General features: G+C 47.2%; 1 protein-coding gene across 1 annotated transcript; it reads left to right on the top strand.

Annotated features, from left to right (window-relative positions):
* The first annotated feature begins 1888 nt into the window (after positions 1 to 1888).
* SLC52A3 (solute carrier family 52 member 3) lies at positions 1889 to 9683 on the top strand. Its single transcript, XM_032217342.1, has 4 exons — positions 1889 to 1945; positions 4776 to 5842; positions 7230 to 7353; positions 9377 to 9683. Exons 2-4 carry the CDS (start codon positions 4797 to 4799, stop codon positions 9587 to 9589), a joined length of 1383 nt encoding a protein of 460 aa, XP_032073233.1. The 5' UTR covers positions 1889 to 1945; positions 4776 to 4796; the 3' UTR covers positions 9590 to 9683.
* The last annotated feature ends 7014 nt before the right edge of the window (positions 9684 to 16697 follow it).

The following is a 16697-nucleotide window of genomic DNA, read 5'->3' as shown; positions in this document are numbered from 1 at the left end:
TCAAATCAGTTGGGCTTCCTTTCTTCTCCTTCCCTTCTTCTCTATTTCCCTTTGTTTCTCCTTTCCTTTCTTCCTCTTTCCTTTCCTTCCTTTCCTTCTCTATTTCCTTGCCTTTCTTCCTCTGTCCTTTCCTTCTTCTCTATTTCTATCTATCTCTATTTCTCCTTTCCTTTCTTCTCCTCTCCTTTCCTTTCCTCTATTTCCTTTCCTTCCTTCCTCTTTCCTTTCCTTCCTCTTTCTTTCCTTCTCTTCTATTTTCTAGTGGGAAAAAGCACCAAGAAAGGAGAATATTTGTAGCTCAGGGTTGAACGGGGAAAGTCCTTGGCGCTCTCTGAGCTGGGTGGTTTTCTTGCAGACGTTCCGTGACCTGACTAGGGAACATCATCAGGGCTAGAAGGGAGAGGGGTTGGTAGAGAGGAGGAGGAGGAGGAGGAGGAGGACTGTGGGGTCCTTGGGGCTCCCTGAGCTTGGTTCCTTTCTTGCAGACATTTCATTACCAAAGTAGGTAACATCATCAGGGCTAGAAGGGAGTGACGTTTGTGGGGCGGAGCAGAAGGAAGAGGAGGCATGGAGGAGGAGGAGGAGGGATGAGGGGGGAGGAGGATTGTGGAGTCCTTGGGTGTTGAGCTTGGTTGTTTTCCTGCAGACATTTTTTCACCCAACTAGGGAACCTCATCAGTGCTAGAAGGGAGAGGGGTTCATGGAGAGGAGGATGAGGAGGAAGTGGTGGTGGTGGTGGAGGAGGAAGAGGAGGACTGTGCTCTCTGAGAAAGGGAAGGAGAAAGGGAAGGAAGGGAAGGAAATAGAGAAGAAGGGAAGGGAAGGAGAAAAGGAAGGAGAAAGGGAAAGAAGGGAAATAGAGAAGAAGAAAAGGGTAAGAAAGGAAAGGAGAAAGGGAAGGGAAAGAAACAGAGAAGAAGAAAAGGAGAGAGGGAAGGAGAAAGGGAAGCAAGGAAAGAGAAGGAAGAGAAGAAGGAAAGGAGAAAGGGAAGGGAAGAAAACAGAGAAGGAAAGGAAAGGAGAGAGGGAAGGAGAAAGGGGAGGAGAAAGGGAAGGAAAGGAAACAAAGAAGAAGGAAAGGGAAGGGAAGGAGAGAGGGAAGGAGAAAAGGAAGCAAGGAAAGAGAAGGAAGAGAAGAAGGAAAGGAGAAAGGGAAGGGAAGAAAACAGAGAAGGAAAGGAAAGGAGAGAGGGAAGGAGAAAGGGGAGGAGAAAGGGAAGGAAAGGAAACAAAGAAGAAGGAAAGGGAAGGGAAGGAGAGAGGGAAGGAGAAAAGGAAGCAAGGAAAGAGAAGGAAGAGAAGAAGGAAAGGAGAAAGGGAAGGGAAGAAAACAGAGAAGGAAAGGAAAGGAGAGAGGGAAGGAGAAAGGGGAGGAGAAAGGGAAGGGAAGGAAATAGAGAAGAAGGAAAGGGAAGGGAAGGAGAGAGGGAAGGAGAAAGGGAAGCAAGGAAAGAGAAGGAAACAGAGAAGAAGGAAAGGAAAGGAGAGAGGGAAGGAGAAAGGAAAGTGAAGGAAACAGAGAAGAAGGAAAGGAGAAAGGGAAGGAAGGGGAGAGAATAGAGAAGGAAAGGAAAGGAAGAAGGAGGCGAGAGGAAAGGAAAAGAAAGGAGAGAAGGGAGAAGAGGAGAGGAAAGGGAGGGAAAGGAAAGGAAGAGGCATGGGAGGGCATCCAATCTAACCACCGCCTCTCCCAAAATATTGGCCAAGCTGTTCCCTGCCCGACCTTGAAACCACAACAATCCCAACATAGTGACGAAATCCAGTTTTTCAGCCACCAACCACAACTGGCTTTTTTTAAAAAATCCCGATCAGCCTGTTTGGTGCCTTCCTTCCACACACACACAAAAAAACACACACACAGACACCGCCTTCCTTTCCTTTCTCACAACAGGCTGATCTCCGGCGGCCGCTTTCCAGGCGGTGCCACCTACGGACGGGTGCCCAGGTAAACGAAACCCTCGCCGCTGGCTGGCGTCCAGCAGAAACTCTGGCCAAGGGTGGGTCAGTCGGCTGGCAGGTTGATTCCGGAAGGGGTCGCCAGGCAGACCTCCTCCACCTGCCTGCTTTAGGGACGCCCAAGGGGACCGTCGCTCACCTGGGCACGGTCGGGGAAGGTGTTTGCCAAAGCAAAGGTCACGCTTAATGCCCAGGCCTGCTTTCGACGCTAAGTAGAACTCGTCCCTGTACTTCGGCAGAAAGAGAAGCTGTCCAGTTTTGGTGCGTATAGGACGATTGTCCTCCTGTCTGTCCACCTCGATGGGGTCCAGGAACTTGGGAGGGGCTGTTGAGCCATTCTCCCCTCCCCCCACACACCTGTATCAGTTTGCAGGTAGGAAAGGTAACCAGGTGAGCAGGGACGAAGTTCCTGGATCCTTTCCTTGTTTCAGTCCAATGTAGAGGGGAGCGGCTGGGGCAATCCTCTTAAAGAGACAGCGCAGAATTTTTCCACTCTGTCCAGGCTAATCCTCGACTTACGACCACCAACGGCATGTCGGCTGTTCAGCGAGACGTTTCTGAAGTGGGTTCTTGGCTCCATTTTACAGCCACCGAATCCCTGCAGTTGTTAAGATGGCACGGTCGTTAAGTGAATCTGGCTTCCCCGTTGACTTGGCTTGGCAGAAGGTTGCGGCCGTCGTAAATAGGGGTCAGTTGCCAAGGGTCTGAATTTCGATCATGGGATCGTGGGGCGCAGGTTGGGGCTTGGAAAAACGGTCGCAAGTCACTTTTTTTCGGCGACGTCGTAAACTTGGAATGGTCGCTAAGTGAAGGTTGTAAGTCGAGGACGGCCTGAGTCTCACACCATACAGGGAGTCCCCGATTTATGAGCACAATTGGGGCCAGCATTCCCCCTGCCAAGCAAGGCAGTTGTTATGTGAGGTTTGCCCCATGTTATGACTTTTCTTGCCACAGTCGTTAAATGAGTCGCCGCAGTTGTTAAGTGAATCATGCAGTCGTTAAACGAAGCTGGCTCCCCCATTGACTTTGCAGGTCAGAAGGGTGCAACAGGAGATCATATGACCCTGGGGTGCTGCAACCGTCATAAATACGAGTCGCTTGTCAAGCATCTGAGTTTTGATCACTTCATTGTAAGGTTGTAAGTGTGAAAAAATGGTCATAAGTCACTTTTTTCAGTTGTGTTGTAACTTCAAACGGTCGCTAAATGAACCCAGCACAGGCAGTCCTCAACTTACGACCACAATTGAGCTCCAAATTGATCTTGCTAAGTCAGACATGCGTTAAATGAGTTTTGCCCCGTTTGACACCTTTTCTCATCACCGTCGTTAAGCGAATCACCACACTTCTTAAATTAGGTAGAGGCAGATGTAGAGTCTGCTACTCGGGGATGGAGGGGGTGGTGGGGTTGGAATGCTCTCAAATAGCTGGCTGGGGAATTCTGGGAGTTGAAGTCCGCACATTTTGAATGCTCTCAAATAGCTGGCTGGGGAATTCTGGGAGTTGAAGTCCACACATTTTGAATGCTCTCGAATAGCTGGCTGGGGAATTCTGGGAGTTGAAGTCCACACATTTTGAATGCTCTCAAATAGCTAGCTGGGGAATTCTGGGAGTTGAAGTCCACACATTTTGAATGCTCTCAAATAGCTGAGAAATGGCTGAGAAATTCTGGGAGTTGAAGTCCGCATATTTTGAATGCTCTCAAATAGCTGGCTGGGGAATTCTGGGAGTTGATGTCCACATATTTTGTATGCTCTCAAATAGCTGGCTGGGGAATTCTGGGAGTTGAAATCCGCATATTTTGAATGCTCTCAAATAGCTGGCTGGGGAATTCTGGGAGTTGAAGTCCGCATATTTTGAATGCTCTCAAATAGTTGGCTGGGGAATTCTGGGAGTTGAAGTCCGCATATTTTGAATGCTCTCAAATAGCTGGCTGAGGAATTCTGGGAGTTGAAGTCCGCATATTTTGAATGCTCTCAAATAGCTGGCTGGGGAATTCTGGGAGTTGAAGTCTGCATATTTTGAATGCTCTCAAATAGCTGGCTGGGGAATTCTGGGAGTTGAAGTCCGCATATTTTGAATGCTCTCAAATAGCTGGCTGAGGAATTCTGGGAGTTGAAGTCTGCATATTTTGAATGCTCTCAAATAGCTGGCTGGGGAATTCTGGGAGTTGAAGTCCACACATTTTGAATGCTCTCAAATAGCTGGCTGAGAAATTCTGGGAGTTGATGTCCACATATTTTGAATGCTCTCAAATAGCTGGCTGAGGAATTCTGGGAGTTGAAGTCTGCATATTTTGAATGCTCTCAAATAGCTGGCTGGGGAATTCTGGGAGTTGATGTCCACATATTTTGAATGCTCTCAAATAGCTGGCTGGGGAATTCTGGGAGTTGAAATCCGCATATTTTGAATGCTCTCAAATAGCTGGCTGGGGAATTCTGGGAGTTGAAGTCCACACCTCTTCCAATGGCCAAGATTTGGAATCTCTGGTGTAAATCCTCATCCAGTGGTGAAGTTCATACATTTGTCCTACCGGTTCTGTGGGCGTGGCTTGGTGGTCAGGTGAGCGGGGCGGGTGTGGCTTGGTGGTCATATGACCGAGTGGGCGTAGCTGCACAACTGACTCACACACAATGCCAGCTGCACTTCACACAAACGGGCCCCTGCAACAAGCAGCAACCTCACAACTAGACACAACTGATTGTTGCACAGCTGATTGCCGGGACTTTCGTTTTACTTCTTAAAGCATTTATTACTCCCGGTTCGCCCTCATCCCAAGTCTTCTCACGTCCTCCTAAACCGCCTCTCTTCTCCTCCTTCAGGTCTTCTGCTCCGGGGAGAAGATGGCATGGCTGACCCATTTCCTGGCCTGTGTCTTTGGCACCGGCTCCTGGATGGCGATCAACGGGGTGTGGGTGGAGCTTCCCCTCCTAGTGACTGAATTACCCGAAGGCTGGTACCTCCCTTCCTACCTCACCATCATCATCCAACTGGCCAACATCGGACCTCTCTTTGTCACCCTTATGCACAAATTCAAACCTGGCTTGTTGAAGGAGGTCCCGGTGATTTGCGCGGTGGTCTCCACGGGCATCCTGGCGTGCTTCCTCCTGGCTTTCCTTTGGCACTACACCACGCCCATCGCCGGAGAACCGCACAGCGTGGCCTTCTTCGTCTTGACCTTCTTCCTCTCGCTGGTGGATTGCACCTCCTCCGTCACCTTCCTCCCCTTCATGGCTCACTTCCACCCGCGGTATGTCCCTACCCTCTTCATCGGGGAGGGGCTCAGTGGGTTCATTCCCGCCCTCTTCGCCCTGGCCCAGGGGGCCGGCATTGCCACCTGCGTCCAGGTCCCGGGCCCGACCTTCAACGCCAGCCTGGGCAACGCTTCGCAGGCCAACGCGACGGGGACCATGGAAACGCGCTACTCCCCGGCCAACTTCTCCAGCTTGGTCTTCTTCCTCATCCTCTCGGCCATGATGCTCTTCTGCCTGGTGTCCTTCCTCTTCCTCAACCGGCAGCCGAAGTCGTTGGCTCTCTCCACGCAAGTCTTGTGCTCCAGCAATATCTCCCTGAACTCCCTCCAGAAGATCCCTACGGGCAAGGAGGAGCCGGCTCACTTGAAGGGAGGTTCAACCTACTCTACGGAGGGAACGATGGAGAACCTCCACGAAGGGGACCCATGGGCCGGGAAGGTCACCTACACCTGCTCCAAATTAGTCCTCATCTACTTCCTCGTCACTTGGCTGAACGCCCTGACCAATGGCATCCTCCCCTCCGTGCAAAGCTACTCCTGCTTGCCCTACGGCAACCTGGCGTACCATCTGGCGGCCACCTTGAGCTCCATGGCTAACCCTCTCGCCTGCACTGTGGCCACCTTCCTCCCCAATAGGTCTGTATTGCCGGTCAAGTCGATGGTAGCAACAGAAGAGACTCTCCATAACACAGGGCGGGACTGAGGAGGGGTCCCTGGTGTCCCTTGAGCTTGGTGGTTTTCTGGCAGGCATTTCATGAGCCAACTAGGGAACATCCTCAGTGCTAGCAGGGAGGGGGGTTTGCAGAAAGGAGGAGGAGGAGGAGGAGGAGGAGGAGGAGGAGGAGGAGGAGGAGGAAGAAGTTGACTGTGGGGTCCTTGGTGCTCTCTGAGTTTGGTGGTTCTTGCAGGCGTTTCATGACCCAATTAGGGAACATCATCAATGCTAGAAGGGAGAGGAGGAGGAGGAGGAGGAGGAGGAGGAGGAGGAGGAGGAGGAGGATCATGATGGTAGCAGAAATTTTGAGTAGTTCGGAGAACCGGTAGCAGAAATTTTGGGGAGCTCGGAGAACCAGTAGCAGAAATTTTGAGGAGTTCGGAGAACCAGTAGGAGAAATTTTGAGGAGTTCGGAGAACCGGTAGCAGAAATTTTGAGGAGTTTGGAGAACCGGTAGGAGAAATTTTGAGGAGTTCGGAGAACCAGTAGCAGAATTTTTGAGTAGTTCGGAGAACCGGTAGCAGAAATTTTGGGGAGCTCGGAGAACCAGTAGCAGAAATTTTGAGGAGTTCGGAGAACCAGTAGGAGAAATTTTGAGGAGTTCGGAGAACCGGTAGCAGAAATTTTGAGGAGTTTGGAGAACCGGTAGGAGAAATTTTGAGGAGTTCGGAGAACCAGTAGCAGAATTTTTGAGTAGTTCGGAGAACCGGTAGCAGAAATTTTGAGGAGTTCGGAGAACCGGTAGCAGAAATTTTGAGGAATTCGGAGAACCAGTAGCAGAAATTTTGAGGAATTTGGAGAACCGGTAGCAGAAATTTTAAGTAGTTTGGAGAACCGGTGGCAGAAATTTTGAGGAGTTCGGAGAACCGGTAGCAGAAATTTTGAGGAATTCGGAGAACCGGCAGCAGAAATTTTGAGGAATTTGGAGAACTGGTAGCAGAAATTTTAAGTAGTTTGGAGAACCGGTAGCATAAATTTTAAGTAGTTTGGAGAACCGGTGGCAGAAATTTTGAGTCATTCGGAAAACCGGCAAATGCCACCTTTGCCGTTGGGGTGGGAATGCAGATTTTGCAGTTTCCTTGCAGTATCCTTCCCCTGCCACGCCCACCAAGCCACGCCCACCAAGCCACACCATGCCCACCAAGCCACGCCCACAGAATCAGTGGTAAAAAAAAAGATTGAATTTCACCCCTGCCGCTCTCTAACTAATTCTTCCTTTGGATATCAGCTTTTTGTCGGGAAAGTCCGGGTCTGTCTCCATAAGAGGCAACCCCCAACCTCTCTTCTTTCTCTCCCCCCATTTCCCAGGTCCCTTCTGTTTCTGGGGATCCTGACGGCTGCAGGGACAGCTTTTGGGGCCTACAACATGGCCATGGCTGTGCTGAGTCCCTGCCCCCTCCTGAAGGACTCCGACTGGGGAATTGCCCTGATTGTAAGTCGGCCACTCGATCACTTCCTGCGGGAAGTGTGGGAAATACGGTGGGGGTGGGTGGGTGGGTTGGATTCACACAGTATGCTGGACTTTGTGCTCCCATGTCTTCAAAGAACTAAGTCAGAAAGGGTGCAGAGAAGATAGGATAAGAGAGGATAGAATAGAATATGGAATGGAACGGAACAGAACAGAATAGAATAGGAAATAGAAAAGAAAGAATAGACTAGAAATAGGAATAGGAATAGGAATTAGAATAGAATAGAATAGAACAGAACAGAACAGAATAGAATAGAATAGAATAAGCAGATTGTGAAAGAGAATAGAATGCAGGATAGTATGGTATGGTATGGTATGGTATGATATAGTAGAGAATAGAATAGAATAGAATAGAATAGAATATGGAATGGAATGGAACTGAATAGAACAGAATAGGAAATAGAAATAAAAAGAATAGAATAGAATAGAATAGAATTATGAATGGGAATGGGAATAAAAATAGAATAGAATGGAATGGAATAAAATAGAATAGAATAAACAGATTGTGGAATAGAATAGAATGCAGGATAGTATGGTATAGTATGGTATGGTACAGTATAGTAGAGGAGAGAATAGAATAGAATAGAATATGGAATGAAATGGAACAGAACAGAATAGGAAATCGAATAGAAAGAATAGAACAGAATAGAATAGAATAAACAGATTGTGGAATAGAATAGAATGCAGGATAGGATAGAATAGAATATGGAATGGAACGGAATAGAATAGGAAATAGAAAATAAAGAATAGAGTAGAAATAGGAATAAGAATAGAATAGAATAGAATAGAATAGAATAAACAGATTGTGGAAGAGAATAGAATGCAGGATAGGATAGAATAGAATATGGAATGGAACGGAACAGAATAGAATAGGAAATAGAAAATAAAGAATAGAGTAGAAATAGGAATAAGAATAGAATAGAATAGAATAAACAGATTGTGGAAGAGAATAGAATGCAGGATAGGATAGAATAGAATATGGAATGGAACGGAACAGAATAGAATAGGAAATAGAAAATAAAGAATAGAGTAGAAATAGGAATAAGAATAGAATAGAATAGAATAGAATAAACAGATTGTGGAAGAGAATAGAATGCAGGATAGGATAGAATAGAATATGGAATGGAACGGAATAGAATAGGAAATAGAAAAGAAAGAATAGAGTAGAAATAGGAATAAGAATAGAATAGAATAGAATAGAATAAACAGATTGTGGAAGAGAATAGAATGCAGGATAGGATAGAATAGAATATGGAATGGAACGGAACAGAATAGAATAGGAAATAGAAAATAAAGAATAGAGTAGAAATAGGAATAAGAATAGAATAGAATAGAATAGAATAAACAGATTGTGGAAGAGAATAGAATGCAGGATAGGATAGGATAGAATAGAATATGGAATGGAACGGAACAGAATAGAATAGGAAATAGAAAATAAAGAATAGAGTAGAAATAGGAATAAGAATAGAATAGAATAGAATAGAATAAACAGATTGTGGAAGAGAATAGAATGCAGGATAGGATAGGATAGAATAGAATATGGAATGGAACGGAACAGAATAGAATAGGAAATAGAAAATAAAGAATAGAGTAGAAATAGGAATAAGAATAGAATAGAATAGAATAGAATAAACAGATTGTGGAAGAGAATAGAATGCAGGATAGGATAGGATAGAATAGAATATGGAATGGAACAGAACAGAATAGAATAGGAAATAGAAAAGAAAGAATAGACTAGGAATAGGAATAGGAATAAGAACAGAACAGAACAGAACAGAAAGAACAGAACAGAGCCTGAAGGGACCCTGTAGGTCTTCTAGTCTTGCCCCCTCCTCAAGCAGGAGAACATATACCGCCTCAGACAAATGACTGTCCAATCTCTTCTTAAAAACCTCCAGTGATGGAGCCACCCGCAACTTCTGGAGATCTTCCAAGATCTCCATCTGGCGACTTCTCACCCGCCTCTTCTCCCCCGTTCTCTCGACAGGTGATCTCCTGGGTGTCCTTCACCGGAACCCTCACCTACGTCAAGGTGATGCTAGGGATGATGCTTCGCAGCTGCAGCCACAGCGCCCTGGTCTGGTACGGCACGGTGGAGCAGCTGGGGTCTCTGCTAGGAGCACTGCTGATGTTCCCCTTGGTGAATGTCTACCACTTCTTCCAGTCTGCTGACTTCTGCAGCTTCCAGTGCCCGGCGTGACGTGCCAGGATCCGAGCAGAGAATCTACCAAGCATGCCAACCATGTGCGTTATGGGAAACGTCTCCCAGAAATAGTCCCCCCTCCAAAAAAAAAGTCACCCCTCTTTTTGGACCAAAAGACGGCAAGGGGTTAGCAAGCCAAGGAGGATGTCTATGAAGGACCACATCTTCAGAGTCAACAGTAGGCGAAGTGAACGCACTCTTGAGTTTTTACTCAACCCCTATTCAGATTTTGGGGGGGTCCTTAAAGTAGGGCGGAGGCAGCTCGGTCGAGAAAAATCGGGGTGAGCATTCCGACGACTGCAGAACTTGCAACTTTCCGACTTTCTTATTCAATCTCCTGTGTTCTAAAATGAGAAATGGTGAATAAACCTGAAACAAGGTAGGGTTTAAACTTTAAACCAGGGGTGTCCAAACTTGGGAACTTTAGGACTTGTGGACTTCAACTCCCAGAATTCCCCAGCCATGGAGGATTTCACCCCTGAATGTGGGGGCTTCCGTTGAGGACCTCTGTGGCTCTTTGATTTGATTTGATTAAGTTTGTATGCCGCCCTATTCCCGAGAGACTCAGAGTGGCTAACAATAAAAAGGGGTGGGATACAAAAAAATAAAATAAAAAACAGCAATTTAAAATTCTACAACAGCCGTAACCTCGAATGGGGCTGGATAGTTCAACAGCCCCAGGCCTGCCGGAACAGCCAGGTCTTAACTACTTTGCGGAAGGCCGGAAGGGTAGTAAGGGTCCGGATCTCCACGGGGAGATCATTCCAGAGGGCCGGAGCAGCCACAGAGAAGGCCCTCCTCCGGGTAGTCGACAGTCGACATTGGCTAGCTGATGGAATCCAGAGGAGGCCTAATCTGTGGGATCTAATTGGTCGTAGGGAGGTAATTGGCAGGAGGCGGTCTCTCAAGTACCCAGGTCCGATACCATGTAGGGCTTTAAAAGTAACGACTAGCACCTTGAAGCGTGTCCGGAGACCAATGGGCAGCCACTGCAGCTCGCGGAGGGTAGGTGTAACGTGGGTGTACCGAGGTGCACCCACAATTTCAGCTATTTTTAAGTTTAAAAATAGTTTAAGGCTGCTGACCCCTGAACTAGGGATTTAAATTGGGATTTAAATCACCCTGATTTAAATCAAGTCCACCCCGGCTAAAAAGGCAAACGACACAACGACATAGCAGAAAAGAAGGCCGTTTATTATCCCTGAATTGCATTACAATACTGCAGGTAGTTTCACATCAGGAAGACTTGCATTGACCTGTATTCTGCCCCAGACCAACATCTGGCTGGCTGGGGGGTAGGAGTGGGGAAGCTAAATCATGCAGAGGGATCTCATTATTGCTATCATATTTTATTTACAGTCTAAACACCAAAAGGGAACTGGGGTACCGTCCCAAGTGCAAAATCTACGGGCAGGAAACCAGGCTCTGTGGTTTAGCGAGAGAGAGAGACACACACACACAAACACACACATACTCCCAGCCTGGCATTGCCCATTGGGAAGAGTTCACCAAGGAAATTGTATCCGCGGTACTGGGTATGGTGCCTTGCGGGTCCATCTGTGTGCTCCCTGTGCGTTAACGGATCCTGAAAGCTGTGCTGGATGGGGACACGGTGACGTGCGGGCATCCAATGCTGACCTGGCGTTCTTTTTTGTGCTGTCTCTGCACGTACCCCAGCGTCCACGAATGTCACACTGCCCTCAACAAAGGGGGCAGGAGAGGTAAAGCAGTTACTGAGCCCTGGAAAAATGGGAAGCGGGGGAACAAAAACACACTGGACCTCGCCATCCTCTCGAAGGAGTAGGAAAAGTTCTGGATGGGTTGTCAAGATTCGGTGAAGATACCCTGCAATGGTAAACTAGCATTCTCGAAATCAATGCTGTGTGTGTGTGTGTGTGTGTGTGTGTGTGTGTGTGTGTGTGTGTGTGTGTGTCCCTGGCCTACCTTGAAGGGCTAAAACCTGAGGCTCGTTGAGAGGGAATTAAAAACATCCAGCATTCTTTCTGGGAACAGTTTACAAGCTCCTGAAATCTCAGTAGGATGGATGAGTACATTGGTCATACAATAGACTCGTCCACATGGGTTATGCAAAGCTTCTAACAATCTGCCCCCAAACACCCGAGGGTTGGCTGGGGGCTCCACAGCATTTCCTTTCCCTTTTGGTGTGGTTTTAGTCCAACGGGAACACGGCCCATCCGATCCGTTTATGGTTCGAGGTGTTGTGTGACACCTGACGATGGTTTAATACAGTATCCTGGTTAAGGGTTTGACGCCAGAAGAGGTATCCGCAGATGGACGTTCCATTTTCTGTGGAGAGGTTGAAATCTAACCCTGGCTTTCACTAAAGACGGTTCCTGCATTCCTATAACATACGACGCCTGGGTGTGTGTCTACCACATTATGGCTTAACATAGTGGCCTGGTTCATGTACCCTGATGAGGCTATATCTCAGTTACCCCAACACATTAAACTATAAACTAAAACATTTCCCTGTCTAGTTGTGTCCGACTCTACGCAGCACGGGGCCCATCTCCGTGTCTTGGCCGAGGGAGCCAGTGTTGTCCGAAGACGATTTCCGTGGTCATGTGGCCAGCATGGCTACGCGCCAAAGACACACGGAACACAGTTACTTTCCCACCGAAGTGGTACCTATTGATCTACTCGCATTCGCATACTTTCTACAAAACTACAAACGGCCTGTCCCTATTTTGATCCAGGCGGCTATGTTGTGTGACCCACCAGCTCAACGCTTGAATGGCTGGGAAGTTCACACAACCTGGTGTGCAGCGGGCGCTGTGTTTTGAGGAGCAGGAGGGATGAGGGCGAGGAGAACAGTAACACAAAATGAGAAGAGTGACTACGTTCGTACAACGTACTTATAACCTGATCCGTTAAAAGACCCTGCGGATCAATTTGCAATTCCGAGTTGGCTGTGGAATAAAGTCTTGACTAGGCTTTTATGATTTAGTAGTGCATTGCTGATAGCCACGCCTGGGAAGACAAGATGGCGAAGGTGAGAGACTATAGGAAGAAAACCCAGTTTTGTGTCCACTGTTGGTCATGCAATGAGCTGTTGGGTTGACTTGGGGCCAGCCAAGCTGCCTTACTCCAAATTATCTTGCGGCCCGAGGTGATTTTTCTTGTTTTACTTCTGAATAATACAATAGCAGAGTTGGAAGGGACCTTGGAGGTCTTCTAGTCCAACCCACTGCCTAGGCAGGAAACCCGTTTCAGACAAAAATTCTCATCCAAGAATCTTCTTCAACTCTGGTGGGGAATGGAAGGGAATGACTGAGAATCGCTACAGACTTTCGCAGCCTGGTGGTTATGGAGCAAATACAGATAGTCCTCGACTTACGGCCACGATTGAGCCCCAAATTTCTGCCACTAAGTGAGACAGTTGTTAAGTGAGTTTTGCCCGGTTGTACGACCTTCCCAGCGCAGTTGTTACATGAATCGCTGCAGTTATGAAGTTAGCCACATGGTTGTTTAAGTCACACTGGCTTTGCGGGTCAGAAGGTCGCAAAAGAGGATCGCATGACCCCAGGATACCACAACTGTCACAAGTACATGTCAGTTGCAAAGCGTCTGAATTTGGATCACATGGCCAGCGGGAATGCGTGCAATGGCCATACGGTCGTAAGTCCCTTTTTACAGTGCTGAAAATGGTCACTAAATGAATGGTCATAAGCTGAGGACTACCGGTGTCTCTGGATTTCCAGTCAAGTTTTGACTGCAGTGGCCTTGAACCCCAATTTTTACGGAGGGCGTGAACCTGAGGTCACCCCAAACTTGACTTTCCTTCACTCACCCAGGGACATTTATTTATTTCCTTGTTTCTCAAATTAAATTTATAAATTTAAGGTAAAAGTAAAGGTTCCCCTCGCACAGGTGTGCTCGTCGTTCCCGACTCTAGGGGGCGGTGCTCATCTCCATTTCAAAGCCGAAGAGCCAGCGCTGTCCGAAGCCGTCTCCGTGGTCATGTGGCCGGCATGACTCAATGCCCCCGAAGGCGCACGGAACGCTGTTCCCTTCCCACCAAAGGTGGTACCTATTTTTCTACTTGCACTTTTAACGACCTTTCGAACTGCTAGGTTGGCAGAAGCAGGGACAAGTCACAGGAGCTCACTCCATTACACAGCATTGGGGATTCGAACCGCCGAACTGCCGACCTTTCTGATCGGCAAGCTCAGCGTCTTAGCCCCTGCGCCACTGCGTCCCAATTAAACTATAAATTTAATTGTGATTAATTAATTGTAATTCCTAAGCTGTTGATCAAACCACCTAATTTGGGGGGAGAATTGTTGAGTGACAGGAATGGCTATTTTCAACCTTGGTGACTTAAGATGTGTGGACTTCAATTCCCAGAATTCCACAGCTTGATTATAGGGTGTTGTTTATAGACACCTAGAAATACAACACACTTAAACACCATTCAAAAAAGGGAGGATAAAAAAAGTTGGAAACAAAAAGGAACACATCCTATCCAGCAGACAATGATTAGATAAGCAGGGATTAACACCAGACAAACAATCAAGCAGAAAGCAATACTCTTAACCATACTGGCTGGGAAATTCTGGGTATCGAAGTCTACACCTCTTAAATTATGAAATGCTGGATTAAACTGTTGGGTTAGGGTGACTATCTTAGTACAAGGTCATCCTTAGAAAAGAAATTAAGGGGATGTTTCTGGTTTATACAAGTAGACCTCGACTTACGACCACATTGGAATGCTAAATTGATGTTGCTAAGGGAGGAGTTTGTCCAGTGAGTTTTGACACAATTTTACAACTTTCTTTGCCGTGTTCGTTAAGTGAATCACTGCAGTTGTTAAATTAGGAACACCGTTGTTAAGTGAAGCTGGCTTCCCCGTGGATTTTGCTTGTCAGAAGGTCGCAAAAGAGGGGTCATGTGACCCGGGGACATGGCAACCGTCATAAATCTGAATCAGTTGCCATACATCAAAATTTTGACCGCATGACCCTTGGGGAGGTTGCAACGGGCATCAGTGTGAAAAAAACAGGTCCCAGGTCCGTTTTAGTTCCAGGGCCGTTGCGACTTCCAACGGTCACTAAGTGAATCATCGTAAGTCAAAGCCAACTGTGTGGGGATCCGTCGCCATCTTAGTTGAAGCTTCTCTTCCTTTTTCGGCGTGTCTACCTCACGGCCTAAACCATGGGGGTGGGGTGGGGAAATCCATGCGGCGGCTTTAGGATGTGGAGAAAGGATCTGGGTTCGAATCCCACCATCTCGGTTAAAAAGTTCTCCAAGACTTTTTTTATAGAAAAAAGAAAGAAAAAAAATTGTGGGTCCCTAGATTTGTGTTTGTTAAGGCTGGTTCCTGTGCACTGGCTCCGTGCGCCCACAGGCGTTCGAAAGCGAACTATACAACTTTTTGTATAGTTTTGTGATCCCTGTTTGAAATCTCTGCTTGGTCTCTGGAGCAAAAGCGAAGACCAAAAAAAGCCACACACACACGCACACACACAAAAACCCACCACGCAAGCAGATCCGCCTCAAGGGCCAGTCGTAACCGGTTCCTTCCTAGCTACGGTGCATGCAAAGGATAGAATAGACGAGTCAGAAGGAGACCTTGGAGGTCATCTAGCCCAACCCCCTGCTCAGGCAGGAAACCCCATTTCAAAGGAAACACTCTCTTCCCCGCCACCCACCCGGCCCCTTACCCATCGGCAAACAATAAATAGGATAATAAATAAGATAAATTAGAATTATTTCAATAGAGAATAATAGTCCTCAGGTTAGGACAACAGCGGCATTCCTGGTGTGTTGAGATATACCGGGAGAATTTTCCAGAAGGAAAATGGTGGACGGTGGCGGAGCAGTAAAATAGGAGGATATGTTTAATTTTAGGGGGAGGGAAATCAATTATTTTTCTAAGGCATCAGAGGGGCTTAAATGGTGACCCTCCAAGCTGATGGGATGAAGCTTCACACGGCCAATTCAAGGCTGTCCTCAACTTACGGCCACAATTAGAGGTAGTCCTCGACTTATGGCCACAATTAGAGGTAGTCCTCGACTTATGGCCACAATTAGAGGTAGTCCTCGACTTATGGCCACAATTAGAGGTAGTCCTCGACTTACGGCCACAATTACAGGCAGTCCTCAGTTTATGGCTACAATTAGAGGCAGGCCTCAACTTACAACCACAATTACAGGTAGTCCTCGACTTACAGACACAATTATAGGCAGGCCTCAACTTATGGCCACAATTACAGGCGGGTCTCGATTTATGCCCACAAATACAGGTAGTCCTCAACATATGGCCACAATGACAGGTAGTCCTCAACTTACGGCCACAAATACAGGTAGTCCTTGCCTTATGGCCACAATTACAGACAGTCTTCGACTTACGACCACAATTAAAGGCAGTCCCTGATTTACGGCCACAATTACAGATAGTCCTCAACTTACAGCCATAATTACAGGCAGTCCTTGACTTATGGCCATAATTATAGGTAGTTCTTGACTTACAACAATTCATTTAGTGACCGTTGAAAGTTACATCTGCATGGTCAGGGGATCAAAACTGAGGTGCTTGGCAACTGACTCATATTTATGACGGCCGCCGTGTCCTGAGGGTCACGTGATCTGCTTTTGCGACCTCCTTACGAGCAACGTCAACGGGGAAGCCAGATTCCCTTCAAAACTGTGTCATTAACTTAACAACGGCAGCGGTTCACTTAACAACGGTGGCAAGAAAGGTCGTAAAGTGAAGCAAAAGCTCCCTTAGCAAATGTTTCACTTTAGCAACATACATTTTGGGGTCAATTGTTGTCGTTAGTCGAGGACTACCCGGGTTGGGAGAAAGAGGAAAAGGAAATGGAAAGGAGACCACAAGGAAATCACAAGGAAACGCCCGGCCTGTAGGCTAGGCTTGAAAAGTCAAAATGGAGTTCCTTCCCTGTTTATATCCCACAAAACCCACATGATCCTGAGTTTGTCCAGCTTGTTTTCAACGAGACTTTATTGGTGCTGTTGTGATCGTTTGAAAAATATAAGCTGGCCCTTGTCAGAGTCAACGGGATGGGAGGCCACCAGGAGAAGCAGCGGGCAATCTCTGCTGCGTGACTGCCAAGGAACCTAT

The sequence above is a fragment of the Thamnophis elegans genome, chromosome 5 (assembly GCF_009769535.1).
Source record: "Thamnophis elegans isolate rThaEle1 chromosome 5, rThaEle1.pri, whole genome shotgun sequence".
In the NCBI taxonomy this organism is placed as follows: domain Eukaryota; kingdom Metazoa; phylum Chordata; class Lepidosauria; order Squamata; family Colubridae; genus Thamnophis; species Thamnophis elegans.
Note: the sequence above shows the minus strand (reverse complement) of the source record. Positions and strands in the feature narration are given on the sequence as shown.

What these genes read in the sequence shown, in the direction of transcription:
- SLC52A3 (XM_032217342.1), top strand. Translation starts at nt 4,797, where the DNA reads ATGGCATGGCTGACCCATTTCCTGGCCTGTGTCTTTGGCACCGGCTCC. An exon ending in GCCACCTTCCTCCCCAATAG is followed by an intron (nt 5,843 to 7,229) that starts GTCTGTATTGCC and finishes CCCATTTCCCAG; the next exon opens with GTCCCTTCTGTTTCTGGGGA. An exon ending in ACTGGGGAATTGCCCTGATT is followed by an intron (nt 7,354 to 9,376) that starts GTAAGTCGGCCA and finishes TTCTCTCGACAG; the next exon opens with GTGATCTCCTGGGTGTCCTT.